Consider the following 27,294-nt stretch of genomic DNA (forward strand, 5'->3'; position numbering starts at 1 on the left):
ATACAGGAGACGGCTGAGTCAGCATTAATCTCATACAGGAGACGGCTACTATAACTTTATCAACTTTTATAATTTTAAATTTTAAAGTCTATTTGCAAAAAATGCCCTCCAAAGAGTAGATTTGGATCTCCACAATTTCTTAAATTGTTTTCTTTGAAAGCTTCTTCATTTACAGTCTTGTTTTTTTGTCTTCTGTTGCTACTTTAGTTTTAATCTACCATTTTGTTATGTTTACCTTCTAGCCCAGGGGTGGGCAATTATTTTTTCCATGGGGTCACATGAGAAACAACAAATATTGTGGAGGGCTGGCACAAATGACTTTTTCATTCAACCTTTATTTCTACAGGTAAATCCCATTGAGCCTCGAGGACTCATTTACAAGAGAGACCTGATGTCAACTTAACTCAATACTGCATAATATTAGTATTTCATTATTAAAAGCAGTACATAGCACTGTTTTAACAAGCTGGTAAGAGTATTTGTTATGATTAAGCAACGAAAAAGCGAGGTTTCCTTACAAAAAATGTCATTTATTCAATTAAATTTCCCAGTACAATGGTAAACTGTTAACATTTTTACCATTTGTGACGTTATATTAGTGATCATTTTCAGTCACATTCACCCCAAAACTCATTTTGAGTTTTATATACTGCTGGAAAAAGTTCTTAGCTTTGTAAATATATCACAATATTGTCTTGTACTCCAAATATTATGAAACATCATATAATAGTGATCGTCACTGAACTGTGACTTCGAGTCCCGGTTCTTTTTTGTTGGGGAGTGGTGGTGCAGAGGTTAGAGAGGTGGGCCTGTGATCCGAAGATCGCTGGTTCACGCCCCAGCCCCGACAACATCAAAATTGTGGGTGGGGTAGGTAAAACACCTACACTTGCCCCCACCCTCATTCGCCCCACTCTGGGCCCATGAGCAAGGCCCTTAACCCCCACCATGTGCTCCCTAAACAGGTCTCTCTTGAAAATGAGTTCTCATGGCTCAATGAGACTACCTGTATAAATAAAGGCTAACTGAAAAACTTTACGTGCCTACATTTGTTGTCTAAACATCTCATTTGGTGTTTTTCTGTTCTTTTTTCTTGTTTAGTGAGAGAAGTCTAGTCTCTGTTGGGCTTTAACAGAAATGTTAAAGTCAGGTTCAAGGTCTGAGGTGGAGATGTGAAGCAAAGCTGACATCAGTGAGAGAGGATCTATATCTGGATTTGGTTAACTTCATTTGTTTACATATGTATTTTGTAATTCCCCTTACGGGGGCCGGTCAGAGTCAACCAAAGGGCCGCATGTGGCCCTGGGGCCGTACAACGCCCAGGTCTGTTCTAGCCTGTTGTTTCTTTATAGCTTTTATCTAGCTTGTAACTTTTAGATATTCTTCTGCTACTTTTAGTTTTTAGTTAGCATTTTGATATGTTTAGCTTTAAGCTAGTCTTTGTTACGTTTAGCTTATACCAAAGTTATTTTGTGCCTTTTTTTTGTTATTGTTTTGCTGTTTTTAGCTAGTCTTTTGATATTTTTGGTTTTTAGCCAGTGTTTTGCAACTTTCAGCTTTTAGTTAGCATTTTGGTAGTTTTAGCTTTTAGATAACCTTTTGGTATTTTTAGCTTCTATCTAAGATTTTTGCATCTTTAAACATTTTTGTTACTTTTGACTTTTCGCCAGTGTTGTGCTACTTTTGGCTAATATTTTGATACATTTAGCTATTGTTTGCCAGATTAATTTTTTTTATCTAGTATTTAGCTAATTTCAGTTTTATAAGGCATCTTGATTTTTTTATGTTTAGCTACAATATTGCCACTTTTTGTTTTTTTTACTTTTGGCTTTTAGCTGTGTTTGGCTTCTTACTCAGTTTTAGCTCATTTAAATAAAGTCATTCAGCTCTCAGGTTTCACACTGGATTTTCATAGAAATGCCAGTTTCACTAGTTTGTGTTCTGATCCATTTGAGCCGATCCACAGTCGAGATGAGGGAAACTGAACTTTTGAGACTGCAGGGGTGAAACAGATTTACTTTAGCCGTGCAGTTACATCGCAACTCCACGAGGTGGCACCAGGGAGCTGCGCTGAAGCTGAAACATCTGTGCAAGTTACTTGATTTTAATGTAATTAATCTGGAAGAGAAGTTGGGGGTAACGGCAGTGGGGTGAAAGTTAACAAGAATAAAAGTTAAACTGCAGCGGACGAAGGAGATGAGCAAAACAGCAACACTGAAAATAAAACCTAAAGAGCTGGTGCAATGCTGCAAAACGCCTACATGGAGTTCGTCTGCCCGAAGGGAGACTGACAGCCACATTTCCAAAACATGTGTCTGACACACACACACACACACACTCAGAAGAGTGCGTCACAGGCTGAATGCAGTGTGTGAGCACGTGTTGAGAAATCCCCCAGCAGAGGAGAAAATGTGGTTGAGATGGTCGCGCTCACAACACAGCAGAAAATGTAAGGAAATTCTCAACTGAGTCAGACTATCTGTAAACAGACGAAGGTTTCTCTCACACGCACACACATGCACACGTATGACATGTTTTCATGTCTTCATGAGAGCTGCTGTTGGTTCAAGACTTGAATCAACAACAAACGAGCACAAATCTGAGTGAACACAAAACGACTTGGTGCTCCACCTCCTCAGTGGTCTGAAGCTAAAGTCGCCCTCCAGAAACACACGATCTGCTCCATGTCTGAATGTGCAACCCCATTAACGAAAAAGTTTTAAATGTAAATAAAAAAATAAAAAAAACACGGATTGCAATGATTGACAAATTTAAGAAACTGTACCGATTAAAAAAAATTAAAAAAGAGTGTTTATGAATTTTATGGACGCAGCACATTTTAAAAAGGTTGGGACTTGGCCACGTTTAATGCTGTGAAGCTGTGGTTTTGTCCAGGTGACATAAGATCCCATCCAGAGGATGTTATTTTCAGGGAAGGCCTTGCATATTTCAGCAAGACGATGCCAAACCAAATACTGCATTCACACCAACATGGTTTTGTAGAATAGTCCGGGGTGCTGAAGTCCAGACCTCTTACCAACTGAAAACATTTGACGCGTCACGACACGAAAAAAATCCAGCGAAGAAGAGCCAGGACTGTTGAACGGGCCTCCATCAAACCAGAATGGGACAACCTTCTTCTCCGAGAACTCCAGCAGCTGCTCTCCTCGGTTCCTGGATCGTTTGCTAAAAGAACAGGGGATGCTTCACAGCAGTAAAACGTCTTCCCTGTTGTTTTAGAGAGTTCGCTTTACTGCAGATTTTTGTTCTCACGTCTGATTAACCTTCCTACAACTTAAAGACAACAGGTTGCTTTAGGCTTCAAAGTACTGGCCGTCGTATTTTATACTGAGTGTTTGTTGTGTAACCACGGCCGAGGGCAAAACGTTGAAGCAAATATGAGTTACAGAAATAAAATTTAGTATAATTTACATTAGATTTACTAAGACTTTTGATGTTGTTGTGGTTCTTTAAAGAAATATTTCCTTTATGGCTTTAATTCCAGTTGTTGGACTCATTGTTAGTATTTCTTTTATTTCCTTATATTTATTCTTGCGTTGTGCTTTACAGCGTCGTTCTTTTAAATGTGCTTTATAAATAAAGTCTGAGTTGAGAGGTGACTTTCAGTATATTCAAATGATTATTTTAATGTTTTCCTTGGGATTTTTGTTGTATTTTTCATTGAGTATGAGAAAAAAAAATCTAAATGCTGACATCTTTAATGAATTATTTGTTTAAAAATAATAAATATATTTGTGTTTTTCCTGAAGTTATATCAACAAAGACAAAAATATACAAATGTGTGTTCCAACTTTAAAAGCGTTTCCTCTAAAGTTCACTTGCAAACCAGTAAAAAAAAAAAAAAAAGAAACGCGTCCTGCTAATCGTGTTGACATTGGCCGAGCCCTGCAGTTTAAAATGAATTCAGGCCGACTGTAAAAACGGAGGTATGCTGGGACTGTTTAGACATACGGAAGCAACTCTCCTCGCCACGCTTCTTTACAACAACAAAAAAAAACCTCTCAGCCTTCAGATTTACGCTCCAACAAAGACGGATGGCTCTATTTCACATTTAGGACAATTCACCGAGTCATTAACGGAGGAACAAGCGGACCGGGACGGCCGTGTGGTCCGATATTCCTGGCTGAGAAGCTCACAGAGCGATTCCAGTTAACACAGACACGGCTGACCCATCACAGCCACGAGACTCTGAAAGTGAGGGAGGAGGAGGAAGAGGAAGTCGTGCTCAGAGGGGAGGGTGGAGGTAAGATGATGGCAACAGAGTCAGGGGGAGGAGGAGCGTGGATGTGGTTTCGAGTGGAGGGATGTTCAGGAGGTGAAGGTTTCTCACTCGGACCACAGGGAGAAGGTGGTGAAGGTGTTTGGATCTGTGGGTGGAGGAGGTGGAGGCTGACAGCAGATGTGTGAAAGTGCAAGCAAATAAATTAAACAAACAATAAAAGGACTGTTGTCACCTTTCTGTATGAATGGATGGTGTTTGCGTCGCGTTTATGACGTCTGAAACCACCTGAATGAAGAAAGACGTCATGTGTTTCACATCTAAAGGTGATATTTGGAGGTTTTTGCACCCATGGGGGCATCGATGACTCAGTTTATTATAAACTGGATGATTTACTCACATCCAAACATCACTGGGCTCTAAGGAACTGTTGGTAAACAGGCCACATTTACATATGAAGGTCACCTCACGACAACTTATTTATTTACTTATTTGTTTTAAATGAGATTGTTGTTAAAATATATATATTTTTAAAATCTGAATTAATAAAACTGCAGTTTTTGTTATGAGTTTAGTGCATTTGGTCCTAAAACAATTGTTTATTTTCTTAGCTCTGTATGATTGAAATGCTTATAAAAACATAATTTATTTAAAACTCTTAACGGGTGAATGACACGATTCATCCTAAATCAAATTCTTTAAAGCTAATCAGTTGAATTATTTTTGCAAACCGGATGTAAATAATACAAATTTCATAACGACTTCATGAAATTTAGCATTTTACTACTTTCAGCTAGTGTTTTACAATAGTCCCTCTCTATTTCACAGCTCGTTTATCGAAGACTCGCTCTATCGCGGTTTTTCAACATAAGATTGGACGTGACACACAACTGGCTGATTGATGGATGAGCCGCACGATTTGCATTGAATTTTTATTGAAAAAACAATTTATTTTAAATTATTTAGCACTTGCTGCACCGTTTTGCAGCCCTTACTGCAGAATAAACTTCCTGCTGCAGCTGATCAGCTGTTCACCGTGCAGAGTGGAGAAGTGGGCGTGGCCAAGAGCACTTGCAGATGGCAAAGAGCAGCAGAGGCAGGAAGCTGAAATCATGACATTCTGTGCACTTTCAGAGCGTTTAGAGTTTAGAAACATTGTTTAGAATAGAGCAAGACTTTAAAACGCCTAATATTTAATGTAATAAAAATAAACTACTAATAAGTTAATAAAGTAATATAATAATAAACAAGTTTATAAATAATAAAATTACTTGATAAACTACTGCTTGTACTACTATTCCTACTTCTCAGTTTTTCACTTATCACAGGGCTTCAGGGTACGGATCCCCTGTGATAAACGAGGGACTACTGTACTAGGTTTTGTTTTAAGCCAACCTTTGCTACATTTATCGTTTAGCTACCCTTTTGCTTTTTTAAAGCTTTTAGCTAATGTACTTTGGCTGCAAAGATCTAATAAATACAACATCAGGGATGTTAAAGGTCATAATTTATGATAATTTTCATGCTTTAAAGTTAAAGTTTATAGATAAATTCAAAAGTCAAATTGGTGTATGGTGGCGTCTAACATAAAGAGTCTAAAATGAAACCAGCCCCCCCAGATTGCCGGAGCCCTGGAGCCCCTCTCTGTTAGCCTTAGCATTCGGTGTGTTTATGTTCCAGCTGCTCAGAGTGAAGCGGCCCTCTCACTCCCCGTGTTTTCCTGCTTGTATGCGTCTAAAATGTGGTTGGAGAATCTTCCTGAGTGGACGGTTTCACATCCACATTTTTCTGCTGGCTGATTTAACAGGAACAGCTTAATTGGGGTTAATTGTTCCAATCCATCCGAGTAGCTGTGCGTGTGTGTGTGCATGTGTGTGTGGTAACATGTCAGGCTCTGAAACCCAAATCCAAAGCCAACGCTCCCTCGCTTTCATCTTATTCATACGTTCATGAAAAAATAAACACGCAGGCCTGGAACAGAACAGGCCTGGGAGGGCGGTGAAGGAGCAGGGAATGTGGGCAGGGGGCCGGAGTGACGGAGCGGCAGCTGGATTTCTCTTCCCTCTGATACTTCACATGACTGTGAGCCCACTGTGCAATTAGAAATGCTAAAGAGGAGCTTTTCGCTCACCTCTTTGGCCGCTGATGAAGTCGTTTCTGCAGTTCTGCATCAGCTGCAGGATCCACTTGTGCTGAGCGTCGATACACTGCCACGCCGGGTCACCTGGGGCATGCAGGTCCGACAGGTACCTACCCAAGACATGAATATGACAAATAAACGCTTGGCAAAGAAGAAACAGGAACGCATTCTTCTGGAGATCGGGTTTGTTTGAAAAAAAAAAAAAGTCATAATTTCTCTAACTATACATCAACTGTTAAATGTAGTTATCCCTTCAAAAAGGAGCAAAGACAAAACATGATCCATAAACTAACAAAATAAACTGTAGTCTATTAAAAAGGTATAAAAACCTGCTCATTTGGAAGATTGGGATTATTTTCAGGTTCATTAAACGATTCTTTAATCTGTGAAGAACTACATGCAGGTTTTTTTAATTATCCAAGTATTTTACAAAGTGCACAAAATTAAAATGAGCACCAGTAAAATAAGTTTATAACCAATTTAAATAGTTAATCTCATGTACCAGTAGTCTGTATTATAAAGGAATGTAATGTAAAGCAATTTAAGTCAAGAAATGTAAAGTAATATAAAGTAAGCTAACAAAAAGTAACATTAGGAAACGTAAAACAATGTAAAGTTAAGCAACAAATTCATTTAAAGCAAAGCAGTGTAAAGTAACAAACAAAACATGGCATTAAAACTAAAACGAACCTTTGAAAATACAAAGGTTTAAACTTAAAAACAGGCTGTCATCACTAGTGGCTGCAAAAGTGAAGTAAAATCAGCTACTTTTATTTTAAATATTTGTATAAAATCCATTTACATGTTGACAAAAGTCACAAAAACCAACTCCAATGCCACGAAAGAGATTTTTTATCTTGTAATATTAAATATATTTTGTACAATAAAGCCCTCACAAACGCAGTATGCATTAAAATGGTTTGCTTTACAAATAAACAATAGGCCTTCATAAAATATAGTTATAATTGTTTTTAGTTCATTTTATATATTATAGTTATTTTGTTTTCTATTGGCAGTACCGGTAATTATATGCAATTGGTGCCAATTAAATATAATGTGTAGCACTATGAAAATATAGTTTGTCAAAAAAATCAAAACAGTGCTGACAAAAGAGAAATGGAAGTACGCACTTTTCATTTCTTTGTTTTACTAAAAGTAAATTCATTTTACCTCCAAAGCAAACTGCACTTTTTGCTTTCTGATGAGTTAACGATCATTGGAAAAGGCAATTTTGTGACAATATTAATACAATTTTAATAATAACAAAGGCGGCGACTGAAAATAAGGCTGACGAATCGCCAGCAGAAATGTTGGGAAACAGTGAGTGGGCGTTGGGAGCTGTGCGGGGCTAATGCGCCGGGATGAAAGATGTCACCGTGTGGTGGAGAGCTGCTCTCTGTGATCCTGACATGTTGGTCCTAACAATAATAAATCGGCAGAGACCGCAGGTATGAACAACAGATGGGTACAGGAGGGGAAGAAAGGAGGGAAAGAAAAGCGCGAGGAGGGCAGAGAAAATAGCAGAACTGAAAAACAGAAGAGCCACATGAGAGAAAGATGAGTCGATTCGTGAAGTGAGGAAAGCGAGAGGCAGAAAAGAAAAATTGTAGGTGGAGGGCGAAGTTTTGGTAAACAAAGATATAAACAGACATAAAAGAAACCAAAAAGCAAGCAAAGCCGAAAAGATTTGTCGTGACTGGGGGTTGAATAAGACGCATGAAGCATAAAGGCCAGACTCTGAGGGAACGAAGAAACCTGATGTATCTTTTCTGGTCGTGAAGCGTCGACGGCGTCTGCAGCAGCTTCTCCAGCAGGAGCCTCCTCAGAGCTTCGACTCTCGTCTCCACCTCAGCGTACACTGAAAGAGTGAAACCAATGTTCAAGTAATCATTTAGTAATAATTCACCTCGTTTTGTGTATTCAAGTAAAAAACGTCAAACGTGCAAATAGCTGTACCTTTTTTGAAAACAATCACTTCCGTGTTGCCAAACAGAGATTTGGCTTTCTCGTAGTCATTGATCACCACATCGTAATCTCCCTGCGAAGAAACGAGTTTTTTTAATAACTCATCAATCATGATACCCAGTGTGTATTTAAACCCCTTTAACTCCACCCTCTGGTTTAAAGTCATCCAAGCTGCACCTCAAAACAAATATACAATAAAAATTGAGGATAGATGGAGCTAAAGCGATTATGAAAAACAGCTGAAACTTTGTCAAAAATTAAAAAAAATTATAGTTTAGCGTCTTGTTCCAACACGCTGAAGTGTCAAAGGAAGATCAGCATGAGTGAGAATATGTCAGAAAACTTTTAAGAGATATTTAAAAAACTAAAACACAGAAACAAATGAAGAAAATGAGACTAAAAAATGTGTAAATAAAACTAATTCAAGCAAAAAAATATGATGCGCACTTTTAGGTGCAAATTTGAAAAAAAAAAAAAGCTAAAACCAAGAGCCTGACTTTCATTTTGGAGTTCCCCTTATCGTCAGTAAGTTCAATCAGTTTGAGCCACATAAAAGGTCTGCAGAGATGAAGTCCACAACAAAACATTTGCTGTAACGCTGATTCTGACCTCCTGGAAACGAACGTTTGTGGTCTTTTCATCTGGAGTGTCTGACATCACAACGAAATGTGAACGCCAAACAAAAACAAGCAGCTGCTTCTCACTCAACCCAGGGTCATAAAGAAGACAGTGTAAAGCATCCATCCATCCATCCATCCATCCATTCTCTTTTACAAGCTTCTTCCTTATTGGGTCGTGGGGGTCACTGGTGCCAGCAGTCACTGTGCACCCTGGACTGGTCTCCAGTCCATCGCAGGGACACAGAGACAAATGAGAAACAACCATTCATTCATTCTCTTTCTTGCACCTAGGGACAACTTAAGGCTTCCACAGACTCGGGTGTAACTTAGTCCACAGAGGTCCGCACGTACCGGATTAGACTCGAAGCGGACGCCCGCAAGCCATGACTGTGCAAAGATCAATTTTTACGACCGCATACACATACTCGGTGTTGCACAATAAACGGCCCGGCGACGGACTGTTTTGTACGCGACACCAACGTGTTAAATTCCCCTTCTTCATCTCTGGTCTGGTTTAATGGCCTTTTCTTTTTATTTTGTTTTTGTCCAAGAGGCAAGCGATGTGTTCCTCCTCATCTGTTGACGCCATGACTGAAATTTTGAGAGCTGAAGGAATTTGTCAAGAGCAAATTAAAATCTGGTCCAGCGTGGCTGCAGGAGGGTCTGGAGATTTCCCAGTGGGCCGGTCTGATGTGTGGGCTGCAGGGCCGGAGCTCCCTGTTATTTTATTTTATTTATTATTTAGAACTTTTTATAAACAACATATAAACACAGAACACCACTGCAGCTGGGGCTGACAACTCTTTTTTTTTTGGTTTTGCGACCTGTCAATCAATCCAGTAGGCGTGTCAGCAAATGACCAATCGGTGACCTCAGTTTGTCCTGAAGGTAACGCCCCTTGCCTGCGAAGCTGTGCTGCAGCCCATCAGGGTGTACAGTCGCGTATGAAGTCTCAACCGTCTGCTGACAGTGCACGCAGTGTCCGCGCGGCTCAACGTACGCTCGAGTCTGTGGGAGCCTTTAAAGTTACCAGTCAGTCTAACGTGCATATTTTTGGTCTGTAGGATGAAACCGGAGTACCCGGAGAAAACCCACGCATGCACGGAGAGAACATGCAAATTCCACCTAGAAAGGCCGGGATTTGAATTGGCGACCTTCTTTACCAACTGATCCACCGTGCTGCCCCATAAAGTAATAGAGATTAAATTAAATAAAAACAAAACTGTTGATAGTAGAAGTTTCGGCAACAAGTAAAATTCAATTTTTCTTTTTGGAATTTGTATACGTCTTGTTATTTTGACAGGTGGGTCTTCGGTAGCTCAGTGGTCAGTGCCGCGGTCTCGTAATCCTGAGGATGCGGGTTCAAGCCCAGAACTTCTTGAAGGACTGCATATCGCCCGCCATCTTTCATGCCAGATTTGAAACTAAAAATCGTCTTGTGCTGAGAAAGAACAGAGTTCCAGTATGACGTTCTGCACAATCATGTGAGACCTCGCAGGACGTGACGGCGCTCAAAGTAGTTGTCGCGGATGACTCTCGGCTACCACCACACCAAAATTAGCTCATCGCATGTAAAACTGACTGAGCTGTAGTCGTTTTAGTGTTGGCTAAGGTCGATTAGCCGCGGCGGCCATCTTTTATTGGTTTGCCACCAAATGTTATTGAGATGTAGATGATTAATTTTCGAGTTTCACAATATTTTATTAACGAGTTCATGAAATATTTTGCTAACAAACAGGTTTAAAGCTAATGTTTTACCAAGATTTTGAACATACATCAGAGCTCAGATTATGTGTTGGGGATCAGCCACAGCAACTACCACACCAAATTCTACCTCAGTATCTGTAAAATTGATTGAGTTACAGCCATTTTGTGTTTTTAGGTTGGAGATGAACATGCATGATTACTGTCTGAAAGTTTCATTGTAATCTATCAAATGGTCCATGAAATATTGTGCTAATACACAAACGCACATAGAAATGAGCAAAAACATTATCATCCATCTTTGCCTTACGGCGGCTGCTCATAATGATGCATTTTAGTCTTCAAGACACCAAGAAACCAAAAATATCCCAGAAAAGCAGCTTGAAACTGTCTGCTCGAAAAGTTTTCACGTGTAAACCATAATTAATTTTTTTAATCAATATCAATAAAAGTCCCACGTGCACATGTACGAACTCAAACCATCGACAAACTGGAGCTGAAGAGCAGGTGGATTTAATTCTGCATTTGGCACGGGTTATTTTCTGCACTCGTCTTTGTGCAAAGTACCTTCTGGATATTGCGTTCGATGTTGAGTGGCAGGTTGAAGAGAAACTTGAAACGCTGCAGGACGTTGAGAGCATTGCGTGTGGAGTCAGCCTTGTCTTTCCGTCCCAAGACCTCCTGGAAGAGAGTATCTGCGGTATCGCTCGCGCCTGAAAGTTAGAGAGGGAGCGAGGTGGGAGAAAATGAGAAACTGGGATCCTGTATAAATAAATGTGGATACCACATTTCCTTCTTATTGCCGGTCTCTGGTTTTCCTCTTTCTCGGGGTGTTATTTGACACAAAAACAAGAAGAGCGGGAACTAAGCTGTGATGGAGAAAATGACAATTGTCTCTTAGGCTTCTTGGAGGGACCTGTGTGGCTCCAAAGCTTCGTGGGTGGCCTTGGTTATCCCGTCAGATAGAAAAAAGAAAAAGTTCTTTAAATCAAAACAACCCCCCGCCCCCACCCCCACCACTAAATCCCTGAAGGAAAAACAGCAAAAAAGAGAAAGAACATAGGAATATTTATAACTTTTCTCTCGCCAATCGGCCTTCTCATGGAGCTGACATTTCACAAGGCGGCTCTGTGATTGGCTGACTGGTGCCGTGTGTTTGATTCATCGGGTTTGGGGGATGAGCGAAGGCTGAGGCCCACTGGGCCAACGGGCCTTTAAGCCCGGACTGGTAGGGAAGAAAGATACGTCCGGCTAAGAGGTTTATTTACTCTACACTTCAGGAAAAGAGCCGGCTTATTGGCCCTCCATTAGCAGAGCCTCATTATCATGTATAACATACAGAGAGGGGACACAGGTTCTGCAGGGGGATCTAGGACCAACAGAACTGAAAGAACACACACACTCACTGAACAAAGACAATACACAACATGTAATATACGTTTTCATCATGTTTAACATTCACAGTTTTGACATTTATTATAAGACCTCATGCTAAAAGTATGTGTAGTGAAAGACTCAGATACAACTACACCAAAATTTTGCTCCATATCTGCAAACTTGATTGAGTTATACCAAAGTTCATTCAATTCAACCTTTATTTATCAAAAAGTATTTGGACTCATTTACCATCTTATCTCTCCATCAATCTGGTTTCAGAAAACAACAACACAATGACTGCTTCGTTGAAGGTTTTTAATGACGTTGTTGAATCACTGGATGCTACGGATTATTGTGCTGCACTTTTCTTAGACCTGTCTAAAGCCTGACACTGTGGACCATAACATCTTATGTCATAAGCTCTCAGAAATTAGTTTCTCAGCTCACACCATTGGATGGTTCACTAACTAACTCTCAGACAGAATGCAATGCGTTCAACATAATGGTACTTCCTCCAGTTATTTAACGGTCAACAATGGTGTACCACAAGGCTCAGTTTTAGGACCCACCCTCATTACAATCTACAGAGGTAATGTAGGTCAGAGCATCCCTGGTGCATCCTAACATTTCTATGCTGATGATGCAGTTGTTTATTGTCGAGCTAAAACGGTTGCTATGGTTTTCCAGCTTTTGCAAACCGCTTTCGACATCATCCAGTCAGATTTGCTCAGTTTCACATTTGTCCTAAATGCAGATAAAACCAAAGGGATGCTTTTTTCAAACAGAAAGTCGGTCCCAGCAGTTCTTCCTTTGATTTTATCCTCAAATGGTGACCCTATTGAGTTTGTCGATTCCTACAAATATGTGGGTATCTTGGTCGACTCGCTTCTCTCTTTTAAGCCCCATGTTGAAAACTTGGAAAAGAAACAAAGTAAAACTGGGTTTATTTTTCAGAAATATATCCTGTTTAACTCTGAATGCTAGAAAACACCTTGTGACTGCGACTTTCCTTCCCTCCATTGATTATGGTGACATTATTTACATGAACTCTCCTACAAGCACCCTGCAGTTGTTGGATGCTGTCTATCATGGTGCACTAAGATTCATAACTGGCTGCAACTATCATACCCATAACTGCACCCTGTATTCACTGGTTAACTGGACATCAGTAACTTCACACAGACTCTCACTGGTACATTTTCATCTTTAAATCACTTTTTGGTCTGCTGCCTTCATACATCTCCTCCTAGATGTCACTGTGTGAGTGCAGCTACAGCGTGCGCTCCCAGGACATAATTACATGCAGTGTCCCCTCAGTGCAGACTGAACTGCTCCTGTTTCCTGAAATATCTTGCAAAAAGATCTGAAGCTCTCGACCTTGACCTCTCTAAGTGGCTTCAAACATCTGCTAAGTTCATGGGAAAAAAACCAACGCAGACATGTTCCTGTTTTTACTTTTATATATCGCCTTACAACCTAGCTGTTTATTGTTATTTTTATAACATTTTATTTTCAATTGTTATTCTCAATTTGTATGCATCCTTTATTATTGTCTTTGTTGTCCACTGTTGTCATCGCTCTTTGTTAAAATCAGGTCTCTCTTGTAAATGAGTCCCCGAGGCTCATTGGGATTAACCTGTATAAATCAAGGTTGAATGAATTTATACAGGTTAGTCTCATTGAGCCTCGAGGACTCATTTACAAGTTCATGCTCAATAATCCAGGTAGAAAATCCAGCAATGTTCAGTCAGGTCATCTGGATGGTTTATTTTTTGGTTGAGACGTTTCATCCTTCATCCAAAAGGATTTCATCAGTCTGAGGAGCCACAACAAACTTAGTCCCACAAGTAGCAACCCCACATAGTGGACCAACCAGTCTTCTGGTGACAAGATGGTTTCTGGGACCCGCCCTCTTCCCCGTTGACTCCTCTGAGGCAGCCATGGCCAAAATATTTCAAAACATCAAAGTTCATGCTCAATAATCTGATGAACTGACAAAGTCCTTTGGATGAAAGGTGAAACGTCTCAACAAAAAAATAAACCGTCCAGATGACCTGACTGAACATTGTTCATTGAATTATAGTCATTTTTGTGTTTTGTATACACCCAATGATGGTTTTCTGCAAGTTTTATTAAAGTCTGTCCAGTGGATCACGAGATGTTCAGCTGACAGACACAGATATGGGCAAAATCATTATAATTGGCTTTCACCTTGCGATGGAGGGCGATAACGAGGGTCCAAAATGATTAAAACTTACGGTTGAGAATGTTTTCCAATCGCTGGGTCATGGATCCCGCCACCTTCTCCGTGCCGTCAGATTCCAGCTTCTGGTGGATAGCTGGAAGTGAGAATCAGAATAAATTAGTTATATCATAATTGATCAACCAAAAAGTTATAACCCTAAAAACCTTTGGCAGGGTGCTGAGAAATGTGCAGAGTGACCGGTCCCCATTGATGGGAACAATTTTAGCTACAGGAACTGAAGGTAAAACAATAAACAGGCTGTGCCCCAGTGGTAGATGTGAGATAGCCTCACTGGTTCTCCACCCACTGATGCTGCTGCTGAACCCACTACAAACTGTTCCCACACGAGAAGGACGTGAACTCGCCCCAGACACGATCAATTCACCCTTCTCTACCAGCGATGTGTGGGGCTCCTGGAACATTTAAAGCTTTTTAACCAGGGCATAATAAGATGTAAAATTGACTGCAGCAAAGAAAAAGGGAGAAAGTACCCTTTGATGACTTGTGTCCATCACTGACAAAATGTGAAGAAAATCAAATGGTACCATTCCAGAAACTCTGAGGCTTGTCAACATGCATTCTGTCTGGAAGAATAAATATAACTAAACAGCCATCCTTGAGCATATTCTCAAGACACTGCTTCTTTATTTTCTCCAGCTCAAAGTTTTAATAAACAGCTCATCAGAATCCTTTTTCACACAGCTGTCAGTTTTGTGGGGATTTTAACAATCAGAGTGGATTACAGGACGTTGAATGTGTGAGTTGCTCTTCGGTTTGATATTTACTGTGATTGTTTTTGGACCTGCTGCGTCCACCGTGAGATATAATGTCCATCAGAGGAGTCTGAGCTGCGTTACAGCTGAAGTTAAACTCTCAGGGAAACGGCAGGTGGTCATTTTTACAGAAACGTCAGCAGACCTGCTGATGCCCGGTTGCTTATTGACGGCGCTCTTTGTCACGTGGCTGTGTGTGTGTCTGCTTATCGTATAATCACAAAAGCTTTTGGGGTACACAAAGTGAATAAAGGTGTCAGTAACAACCAGTCTGAACAACTCCAATAGTCTCTTTGGAGTACCAACAAACTTGTGTAAAAATAAATCATTTATTTTCACATTTTTGGATGACTATCACATACTAAAAGGCATGCATATATGCTTTTAATGATCTGTAAGGAACAAATTTATCCACGTCTGTATTGCAAAGAACGTGACGCAGTGGAGGGGACTTGAAAAGATGGAATGAAGAGAAAACAGAGAGGGAGGAAAAAGCCTTTCGGGGAGGCAGAGTGGTCGGGCTGCCTCAGTGAATAAATAAATGGTGTGCAGTAGTGGGCAGCTGGGTGCTGAGAGCTGCAGGGTGGGTTTATTGACAGAGTGGACGAGAAGTGGAGAGAAGACCCCTCATGCACGGTTGTAAAGTGATACAAATGTGCAACAAGTATTTTTTTATCTTAAGAATGATGACTTCGAATAAGATGACGAAAAAGTAAAGGGGTTCATTTAACTTTTTCTATTAAAAGTAGCTGTTAGTAGAGTTTGACAGCTGACGGGGGGGGGGGGGGGGCAGTTCTGTAAATAAATATGGGTCCATTCTGACAGACAGAAGCCTCAAGGCAGACTGAGGCATTTCTAAAACACACTGTTCCAACACTAATCAGAATGGACATCACTGGACTTTAAAACAAAACCAGCAGCAAACGTGACTGGCTGCAGGCTGGGATGAAAATATGCAGATGTGTGTGTGTGAATGCCGGATTGATGGGGCCCGAGCACAAAGGAAGACGCACACACTGCAGGTCTGTTTCACGTCTCCAGACTCCCCTTTGCCCTGCTGCCAGCTGTGTGTCTTCTGCGCCTGTCACACACCGAGGGGCTGGTGACGCTACAGCTAAGCTAAACATCAGGTCAGGGTCCGGATAACACGCCAAGCCAGGACCAGAGGAAGAGCTGCAGCTCCTGCTTCACTTCCTGGAACCACTGAGTTTTTAAAAAAAATGTTTTTATTTTTAAAGAAAGAATAAAGATAAAAATATAGATTCCCTGGTTTCTAAAGCTGGAGATGTTTTGACTGCTGCTGGGGACGCAGGGAGCGGGTCCTGGGAATCTTTCATTTTTGGAATACGGTAGCTGTTCCGTTTCCTGCATCACTGGGAGACTTCCTTTTCACACAACAATGAAAAACCTCAAATTTCAACATTTTTGTAGCAACAACCCTCTGCTCCCTGACAGTCTGCCACTCATTCAGTCACGCTGAGGGTGAAGGTCCCAGATGCTTTGGCCCAGTTTGTCATTACGGCTCCAGGAACCAAAACCTTCCACGTCTTTCACCAGTTTGTGGACTTTCACATAAAGCGTTTGCAGAATACTATTTTTTTTCCCCTCAAAGCCCAAAAATATTTCTCATTTAACAAATGGAAAACATAAAAAAAACAAAAGCTGAAAAAATGCATACATTAAAGAAACCAAACTGTTGCTGAGGGATTTGAACAGTGAATGTTTGTGGTTTTCTAGAAGAGCTTTTCAAGAGTTCTGGACTGGAATTGAACTGGGAACGCAAGTAAAACTGAAGTTTTTGGTGTAAGATATTCAAGCGGGTAGGAGCTACACTGTGTATAAGAATAGGATAAGATTATTATTATGTTGCTTGTTGTAGGCAGAGTGATGGATCCAGGTGGAGGGAGCAGTTTTATCCACCCCCAAGCACAAAGGTGAAGCCAGGAGGTGGCCAATGGTAGCCTTGGCAACCAGAGATTAATGTTCGGCCACCCCAAGGACCGCCCTAATAATTTGAGGAAACTATACTTTAAAGAAACATAAAAACTAGAAAGCATAGTTTCCTCAAATAATCGGGGTGGCAGGTTTACATACATTTATGACAGTGGTCGTATTAGCTTTTGACTCGGCAAACCAATTTTGATTGAGATCTTTTTTACAACTAGATGCAGCCAAAAACCAAAACGGAAGTTTTCATGTTGCTTATTTTTCAGCTCACAAAGTTAATTTATACCCAACTTATTCCTGGGGACTCTACTGTACAAATAATTATGGGTACAATTTCCTGTCAGACAGGGAGTAGCAGTTAGCGTTGGTTAACCATGGTAGCAGAACATGGACTGCGGGTTATTTGAAAGTAATTTACATTCAGTTTTTCAGATAAAACACTGTTTTTGTTTTGTTTACAGTTATTTAACAACCGTTAAGTTTACTAAAACAGCCGTGCTGAGGTCATGTACCTGCTGTGTTCACGGCTGCACAAATAACCAGACCAAACTACATCGGTAGCTACAACAACAGCGTTTTGAACACGGACTCAAAACAAAAAGAGTGTCCCTGTGAAAAGAGCTATAGTTTCCATCTCCTACCGACAGATGAGGAATTAAGAAGAATGTGGCTGAAAAATGTGAACTTGAAGAGACCAGCCAAAACGTTGTATATGTGCTTGTTTCACTTTGTTGACAAACGGCCGACGGAGGAAAACCTGCATCCTACTTTGTGTCTGGACTACAATAAACCACCGGAGAAGAGACGCCGGATCCTCAGAAGGATTGAAAACAGTGACGAGAACATCAGGTACGATTTCAGGTGTATGGAGGTCACAGCTTTACAGTATTTTGGTCGTCTTCGGTTTTATGATTTTCTCTGCAGTTAACCCAAGTTAAGGCTTTGGCTGGGCTCTGTCTGCTTTAAGGTAAATATGATTGTGTCCCACTTCTTTTAACAGAACACCGGCATCCTTATTACTGTGTAAATACTGATAGACCTCAGAGATTTTCAGTTTGATCATCGCTTCACCGTCAGAAGAACCAAGTCAGTGAAGTAGCTAAACATGCTACAATAAGTACCTAAATATGCTAGTAGATGTAATCTGCAGCCACTTCTTCAGGTCGTCCTCCATCCCTCGTCCTCAGCAGGCAGCGGTGTGATTGTATTGTCCTGTTTGAGCTCTGACAGGTGGTGTTCCTACATGTTTAAATTAAATCCACAGTGCTCAGAGAAACTACATTAGCTCGTACTGTTCAAACATAAACAAACGCCAGTTCTGGTCCGTGCCGGAAGTCGCGCCCATAATTCACGCAAGGCACCATGGGGGCTAGGAATAAGGTGGATACATCTATGGCAGCAGACATCTTGGATTTTGATGTGGCAACCCAGTTTTTGAAAGGAACCTCTCTTACTACAAGTGCATCTAAAAAAATTAGAACATTGTGAAAAAGTTCAATATTTTTTGTCATAGGGAAACTAATTTATTACATAGATTCATTACACAGTGAATTATTTTAATCATTTATTTCTTGTAGTGTTGATGATACTGGCTTACAAAAAATGAGAAAAAATAAATAAATCAGTGTAAACTCCTGGTGTCACACCCTGATCAGCTGATTAACTCCTGGACATGAGCTACAAATGTCTCATTCCTCATGTCCAGCCACTCCTGGACCAGAGACATCAGAAGTGTCTTACCTGCTGAAGAGACAAATAACAGGACTGTCAGTGGTCCAATGACATTTTTTCAGATTAAAGTAAATTTTCATGTCATTTGAAAATCAAGGTTCCAGAGTCTGGAGGAAGACTGGAGGTCCAGAATCCACGTTGTTGAAGTCCAGCGTGAAGTTTTCACAGTCGGTGATGGTTTGGGTCCATGTCCTCTGCTGGTGCTTGTTCACTGGATTTTCTGAAGTCTCAGTCCACGCAGCATCTACCAGGACATTTTAGAAACGTCATGCTTCCTTCTGTTGACGAGCTTCATGTAGACGCTGAGTTTATTTTCCAGCAGGACTCGGCTCCTACCCACACTGACAAAGGTACCAGAAGGTACCAGAAACTGGCTGTGGAATATTATCATTTTCTGAGACATTGAATTTTGGTTTTTCATCATTTCCTTCCATCCATCCATCCATTCATCCATTTTCTTCCACTTATCCAGGGTCCAGTCGCGGGGTAGCAGCCTAAGCAGGGAAGCCCAGACTTCCCTCTCCCCAGCCACTTGGGCCAGCTCCTCTGAGGGAACTCCAAGGTGTTCCCAGGCCAGCTGAGAAACATAGTCCCTCCAGCATGTCCTGGGTCTTCTTCTGGGTCTCCTCGTGGTGGGACGTGTCCGGAACACCTTACCAGGGAGGTGTCCAGGAAGCCAGAGGCCTGAGCCACCTCAACTGGCTCCTCTCGAGGTGTAGAAGCAGCGGCTCTAATCTGAGTCCCTCTGAGCTTCTCATCCTGTTTCTTAAGGGAGAGCCCAGACACCCTGGAGAGAAAACTAATTTCATCCGCTTGTATCCGTGATCTCGTTCTTTTGGTCACAACCCAAAGCTCATGACCACAGATGAGGGTAGAAACGTAGACTGACCAGAAAATTGAGAGCTTCGCTTTTGACTCAGCTCTCTCTTCACCACTACGGACCGGAACAGCACCCACTTCCCCGCAGACACCGCACCTGTCCGCCTACCAATCTCTAGCTCCATTTTTCCCTCATTCATGAACAAGACCCCGAGATACTTAAAACTCCTCCATTTGGGGCAGGACCTCCTCCTCGACCTGGTGAAGGCGCTCTACCCATATCCAACTCAAGACCGTGGCCTCGAATTTGGAGGAACTGATCCTCATCTCGTTTTTCATCATTTGTAAGACACAATCATCAAAATTACAAAAAAATAAAGGCTTGAAATATTTCACTCTCTGTATAATGAAGCTATGAGCTTCAGATTCTGAACGGATTAACAAAAAATTGAACTTTTTCACGATCATCTAATTTTTTTAAGATGCAGCCACACGCCAAAATGGAAGTCGGTACCTCGTGTTTTTGTAAAGTTATGCTCACAACATTCACGGACAAATGTTTCCCCAATTCCCCCTCTTCGCTCTGCAAAAGGGGGCAAAAAATTCTTAGAAAGAAATGATGGAATAAATTATCCTGATGCATGCTCAATAATCCAGGTAGAAAAATCCAAAAAAGTTCAATCTGGTCCTCTGGAAATCTGGAGATTTTTATTTTATTTTTTTGAATGTCCAGAGGACCAGATTGAAATTTTTAGATGGAATAAATTGTCCTCAAATCCCTAAAAATTACAAATGTAACAGAATACAGAATTTTTTGGCTTCAGCAAAACTTTTGAGGCCACGCAGGTTGATCGAGTACCGCTGATCGACACTTTGAAAGCTCCAAGACTACAACCGTTTTGCCAAAACTAGAAATTAGTCCGCTGAGCCAAACCGCTTTGTAATTGACAAGATTTCTGGCACGCAGGTTAAAAAATCTGAACTCAATTTAGCAAGGAGTTCAGAGGTCTGGACTTCGCTGTTAGACAAGTGTGCGATATTGGAAAGCAATTTAAAAGCAGTTATAGTGCGAGAAAGGTCCTGCTGTTTGCGCTGAACATTTTCCACCCGTCTCGTTTCTTCACCCAGATCTGGCACCCGGGCAGCACGGCACCACATTAAAAAATAACTCTCGACTTCAGTCATTAATAAAAATCCTACACGCGAGCAGAGCTGGAAATAAACACAATTGGAGACGAGAATGTCACAATGGAGTCTGAAAGCTCTGAGCACAACCCCACATGTTCTTCTGGCCGTTTCTTTAGAAACTCCCCCACCTGTGGCTCAGGTGAGGTTTATCTGGACCGAGTCAGATCAACAGAAACTGCCAAACTCTGCAGAGACACAAAGAAAAGACACATTTGCTCCGACGGCTGTGCTAACACCGAACTGTTAACAGAGCTGTTCGGCGCTGGCTGTCTCACAAGCTGCGTGCCAGCTGGTATGCTGGTTTGGCCGACCACGCATTGTGTAAAGAATACGTCCACTTGAGCTAAGCATTCTGTGCCACTACTTCATTTTTCAACGCTGAGAGCCAAACCTTGGCCCAAAGAGGATGCTGTAGGGCTGTAATGAGTCATAGTGAAAAGACAGGGGTCTGGAAGTTTAAAAAATTAACTTTCAAGTCCTGTTGCTTGTCCAAATATGAGACAATGTTTATCTTTCTGAGGGGAAAAAAGTCTTTTGAAATGCAGGAGACGTACAACATTTAACTGCAGTACCTGCTGCTGTTTGTTCTTTCAGCTACATCTGCCTAACATTTGCTCTGAATACAACATGAAGGAATCATTCTGACTTAAGCCAAGAGGTAAAATTTCAGCTTTAAATGCTGAAATGACAGAAGTATAAATAAAAACCTGTGATCTAATTAAAAAGTAGCTTTCCTTTAATGAATGCATGTCACCCACTGAAAGTTTTACACCAAGACTTCATCTGTTAGCATTTGAAGTATGTGCTGGAAGGGACTCTCAGCTACCACCACACCAAACTTTTAACTAAATATGTGCAATAATGATTGAGTTATAGCTGCTTCTGTGTTTGCCATGGTATGGCTGTGACGACCATGTTGAAATTGGTTGACTCCAACAATTAACGGACTGTACATCCGATGATTACTTTCTGAAAGTTTCTTTATGATCTTTCCAATGTTTTACAAGAAATGTTGCAGGCACACTCATTTTCATGCCTTTTATACTTATATATTCAAGGAGATGCACGGAAAAATGTGTCATTTAGAAAAGCATTTTGTGTTTGTTTTAATACAGTTAGTCCTTTTAAAGATGAGGTCATGAAAATGCTCCATGGAAATGAGAAAAACCCAAGACTTTAAAGGTTTTAAAAAAATGGATTTTCATTTATATTTAATAAATCCTATATGACCAAATACTATTTGTCTGTTGTTGTTCTTTTAAAAGTTACAGGAAAAGTGGATATTTACAAATGTGTCTAGTTCTTAAATAACTTTAAAATATTTTTTAAAGCATCTTAATATGTTCAAAAATTAAAACGAGAACATTAATTTAGTTAAAATTCTATATTAAAACAAGCCAAAGCAACTGCATTCATGTTTTTTTCTTAATTTATAGTCAGGAATGATTATTTACCTACTTTATGTAGCTGAATATTAAATGTTTCCAATCTTGAAAAGTTGTTCATCAGATGGATACGTTTTAAAAAATGTAGATTGAGGCCTCTGAACTGCTCCCTTTATAATTTACTTTTTATCATTTTAACTTTATGAATCTCGCAACTTGACTACAGTTGTGATTCAGCGGGCTTTACAGAAATAAACACTGATTTGCATGTTTTCATGCATAATAAAGAGTAGAGCTGAACGAGTTTAGAAAATGTTCTAACTGTAATTTTTTTTAACCTGAATATTGCAGTTATTTTTCAACGTCTTCTTCTCATGTATTTTTCAAACAACACAAGCAATAAATCTGTTTCGGTTGCAAAGAAATCCACTGTTTTCAGCTCCGCTGCAACTCCGTTTCTGCATCTTTTGTATAGCTCCGGGATAGTAACTTGGCTAAAATGTGTGTGCGAGGGCACAACGTAAACACAACGCTTACCCATTGTGTTTACCAAAGCCGTAAACCCACTGTATACTCACTGTATTAATGGACATCATGTCTTACTGCTCGAGTTATTTCCACGTGCGGTTTTGAATTATATATGGAGTAATACCTTGGAACAGTTCAGTCAGTGATCCCTGTCGGCTGCTACTTTGCTTACTTGAAGTTGAAGCGCTGCTCGTTGGCGTTCTATCCATGCAACTATCATAAATGGCTTTGTGGTGTTGTTTAAGTGTTGATAAAGATTTGTGGCGTTACCTCAAGAGGCAGCAACAGCAGCGAGGCAGGTTCTGCACAATACATGTCGCTGTGCAGAGTCTTCTTTTTTTATAGCTAAAATAATTCCAGACAACGGACGTGCTGCCCGTCTTTGGTACCAAACTTTCAGATGTGTCAGCTTCTGTCGAGCCTGACGCCATCGTGCAACCGGTTAAAACGCAGTGATGACTTCACCCGCTCCCTGCTCCGCTCCGCTCACTCGCAAGTGACGTAACCAGATCATGTGACCAGTCAAATTGCAGCTTTCGCGATTAGAAAATCTTGTTTCATCATATCACGAAATTATTGCAAATTAAACTAATTGTTCATCCCTAATAAAAAGCGCACATGAACAAACTGTTTGTATAAAAACCTTTTGAATTTCAGACTGCTGATTAAACAAAAATACTAACATAACATTAGGTTATATAAAAGCTAACACAATTAGCATAAAGTTTATCACAGGAAATGTATGCACAAATCAATCATTTAAACATTAATACATAAAGCTCCATAGTCCGAAACGTGGCTTTAGGGACTCCAGCGGCCATAGTCAAATGCATTCCAGGGGCCAGAGCGGGCGACATAGAATCTTATTTGAAACTGCTGACGAAGGCTAAATACAGAAGATTGTTATTCATGTCGGCGGTAATGACACCTGATTACGCCAATCGGAGTTCACTAAAATTAATGTTGCTTCGGTGTGTGACTTTGCTAAAACCATGTCGGACTCCGTAGTTTTCTCCGGCCCCCTCCCCAACCTGACCAGCGATGACATGTTTAGCCGTATGTCGTGGTTTAACCGCTGGGTGTCCAGGTGGTGTTCTGACAACGACATGGGCTACATAGATAACTGGAGCTCTTTCTGGGGAAAACCTGGTCTGATGTGGAGAGATGGTATCCATCCCACTTTGGACGGAGCCGCTCTTCTTTCTAGAAATATGGCTGATTTTGTTTATCCCCCAAATTATTGACAACCCAGGGTCCAGTCCAGGAAGCAGAGGTGTAGTCCTCCACACCTCTCTGCTGCTTCTCCTCTGTTACCCACCCACACCCCCATTGAAACAGTGTCAACTCGCCCACAACTCAAATTAAATAAACAAAAAATCAACTCTAAAAATATAAACCATAAAAATCTGATTAAAATAAACAGTTACTTTACCAGAGCAAAATCATAAAATCATTAAATGTGGATTATTGAACATCAGATCTCTTTCCTCTAAATCCCTGTTAGTTAATGAACTGATAACTGATCATCATATCGATTTATAACTTGCCTACAACAGGAGGATTTTGTTGGTATAAATGAATCCACTCCTGTTAATTATTTAAATTTTCATGTTCCTAGAACAACTGGCCGAGGTGGAGGAGTAGCTTCTATTTTTCAGTCAGGATTATTGATTAATGCCAAACCAGTTATTAGTTATGATTCTTTTGAATCTCTGTCCCTCAGTCTTTCTCATCCAAAATGGAAATCAGAAAAGCCACTTTTACTAGTTGTTATATATCGTCCACCAGGCGCTTACTCTCAGTTTTGTCTGAATTCTCAGAATTCTTAACTGACTTACTATTAAATACTGATATCATCATAATGGGTGATTTCAATATTCATGTAGATGTTGAAAGTGATAGCTTAAGCATAGCCTTTAATAATTTAATAGACTCGTTTGGTTTTACCCAAAACGTCCACACATCTACTCATTCTTATCATCACACTCTTGATTTAGTTCTGACCTATGGTATAGAGATTAAGGACTTGGTAATAGTTCCTCAAAATCCTCTTCTGTTCGACCATTTTTTAATAACCTTGAGTTTACATTAAATGACTACACAGTCACAGAGTAAATTTCATCTCAGCAGGTGCTTATCAGAAAATGCTGTAACCAAATTTAAACAATCTCTTCCATCAATGTTTTCCTCTGTCTTGCAGAGTAATGCATCAGAGAACAGAGACTTAGATCATCTAGTTGATCATCTTACAACTTCAATGCAAACTTCACTTAATAAAATAGCACTGAAAAAGAAAGTAATCAATCAGAGGAAACTGGCTCCTTGGTTCAATTCTGAGTTGCGTACTTTAAAGCAGGCATCTAGAAACCAGGAGAGAAAAGGGCGCTCTACTAATGTTGAAGAATTTTATTTAACTTGGAAAGATAGTCTGCTAACATATAAAAAAGCTCTCCGTAAAGCTAGAACTTTATATTACTCATCTTTAATAGAGGATAATAAAAATAACCCCAGGTTTCTGTTTAGTACTATTGCTAGACTAATTAAAAGTCCCATTTCTGTTGAACCATGTATCCCTACAACTATAAGTAGTGATGACTTCATGAGATTCTTTATAAATAAAATGATTTCTAATAGAGTGAAAATTCAAACCATCCTTCCTTCTACTATCTCTAGTCCCCTGTCAAATGAGAAAACTTTAAACATTTCACTAGAGCCTGATTTATGTTTGGACAGTTTTTGTCCTGTTGAGCTCTGAATTGTCAAAAATAATAACCTCATCCAAACCATCCACATGCCTGCTAGATCCCATCCCAACCAGACTGTTTAAAGAGGCATTTCCCCTAATTAATGTCCACATTTTAGATCTACTTAATTTGTCTTTAATGGATGGTTATGTACCACAGAGCTTTAAGGTTGCTGTAATTAAACTTTTACTTAAGAAGTCTGATCTTGATTCAGAAATTCTGGCCAACTATAGACCTATATCTAATCTAACTTTCATCTCAAAAATTCTAGAGAAAATAGTTGCAGGTCAGTTGCGTGAACATCTACAAAGAAATAATCTGAAGAGTTTCAGTCAGGGTTTAGAGCTCATCATAGCACAGAAACAGCACTATTAAAAGTCACTAATGATATTCTCATGGCCTCAGACAATGGACTTGTGTCTATACTGGTCCTGTTAGACCTCAGCGCTGCATTTGATACAGTTGATCACAATATTTTACTACAGAGGCTTGAATATGATATTGGGATTACAGGAATGGCTCTAAAGTGGTTTAAATCATATCCATCTGATAGATTCCAGTTTGTAAATGTAAATAATAAATCTTCTTCATACACCAAAGTTAGTCATGGAGTTCCTCAGGGCTCAGTGCTTGGGCCAATACTCTTTACTATATATATATGCTTCCATTGGGTAAAATTATTAAACAGCATGGGATAAATTTTCATTGTTATGCTGATGACACACAATTATATTTGTCCATTAAACCCAATGAATCCAATCAGCTACTTAGACTACGAGCATGTCTTAAAGACACAAAAACCTGGATGACCCTTAATTTTCTCCTGTTGAACACAGACAAGACTGAGGTTTTGGTTTTTGGACCTGAGCACCTTAGGAATGAATTTTTCAGTCTTTCTCCCTCCTTAGATGACATTAATCTGTCCTCCAGCTCTAATGTTAAAAATATTGGTGTTATTTTTGATCAGGACATGTCTTTTATCCCCCACATTAAAAACGTTACTACAACTGCCTTCTTCCATCTGCGTAATATCACTAACATTAAAACATCTTATCTAAAACTGGTCCATGCATTTGTCACGTCTAGACTGGACTATTGCAATGGTTTATTATCTGGATGTCCAAATACTTCTTTAAAACGTCTTCAGTTGATCCAAAATGCTGCTGCTAGAGTCTTAACTGGAGTTAGTGGGAGAGATCATATTTCTCAAGTTTTAGCTTCTCTCCATTGGCTCCCTGTCAAGTCCAGAATAGAATTCAAAATCTTACTTCTAACCTACAAAGCTCTCAACAACCTAGCTCCATCTTATATTACAGATCTTATTGTTCCATATTTTCCCAACAGAGCACTTCGCTCTCAGGCTGCAGGCTTACTTGTGGTTCCTAGAGTTTCCAAAAACAGAATGGGAGGAAGATCTTTCAGTTATCAGACTCCTCTCTTGTGGAACCAACTTCCGATCTCTGTCCGTGAGGCTGACACATGGTCCAGTTTTAAAACTAGGCTTAAGACTTTCCTTTTTGATAAATCCTATAGTTAGGGTCGGCTTGGGTTTCCTGAGCCGTCCCTTAGTTATGCTGCTATAGGCTTAGACTGCTGGAGGACAAACTGACCATACTTTTTGCTCTGCTACTGTCTTTATTTACTCTGCTCAACCTGTTTTGTATTTGTAATTATTTTTTCTATCCTTAACATGTGTTTTTTGTCTTCAGATACACCTGGACCTATACCTGGACCTGGACCTATACCTGGACCTACCATTCTGTGTTCGTCTGTCTCTCCTTCCTGTCCTCTCAACCAGCCGGTCAAAGCAGATGGCCTCTTGTCCTGAGCCTGGTTCTGTTGGAGGTTTCTTCCTGTTATAGAGAGTTTTTCCTTTCCACTGTTGCCA

At 40.2% G+C, this 27,294-nt stretch overlaps 1 protein-coding gene across 1 annotated transcript in view; it reads right to left on the reverse strand.

Annotated features, from left to right (window-relative positions):
• Nucleotides 1–27,294, reverse strand: part of exoc2 (exocyst complex component 2) — a 63,141-nt gene that overhangs the window by 18,566 nt on the left and 17,281 nt on the right. Inside the window, exons 7-11 of the mRNA XM_037697810.1 lie at nt 14,305–14,385; nt 11,237–11,382; nt 8,337–8,418; nt 8,136–8,238; nt 6,372–6,490 (exon numbers count right to left, since the gene is read on the reverse strand). Of these exons, the coding sequence (XP_037553738.1) occupies nt 6,372–6,490; nt 8,136–8,238; nt 8,337–8,418; nt 11,237–11,382; nt 14,305–14,385 (531 nt within the window). The remainder of the gene's footprint in view (nt 1–6,371; nt 6,491–8,135; nt 8,239–8,336; nt 8,419–11,236; nt 11,383–14,304; nt 14,386–27,294) is intronic.

This window comes from Nematolebias whitei, chromosome 3 (genome assembly GCF_014905685.2).
Source record: "Nematolebias whitei isolate Nwh7 chromosome 3, NemWhi1, whole genome shotgun sequence".
NCBI classification, from domain to species: Eukaryota; Metazoa; Chordata; class Actinopteri; order Cyprinodontiformes; family Rivulidae; genus Nematolebias; species Nematolebias whitei.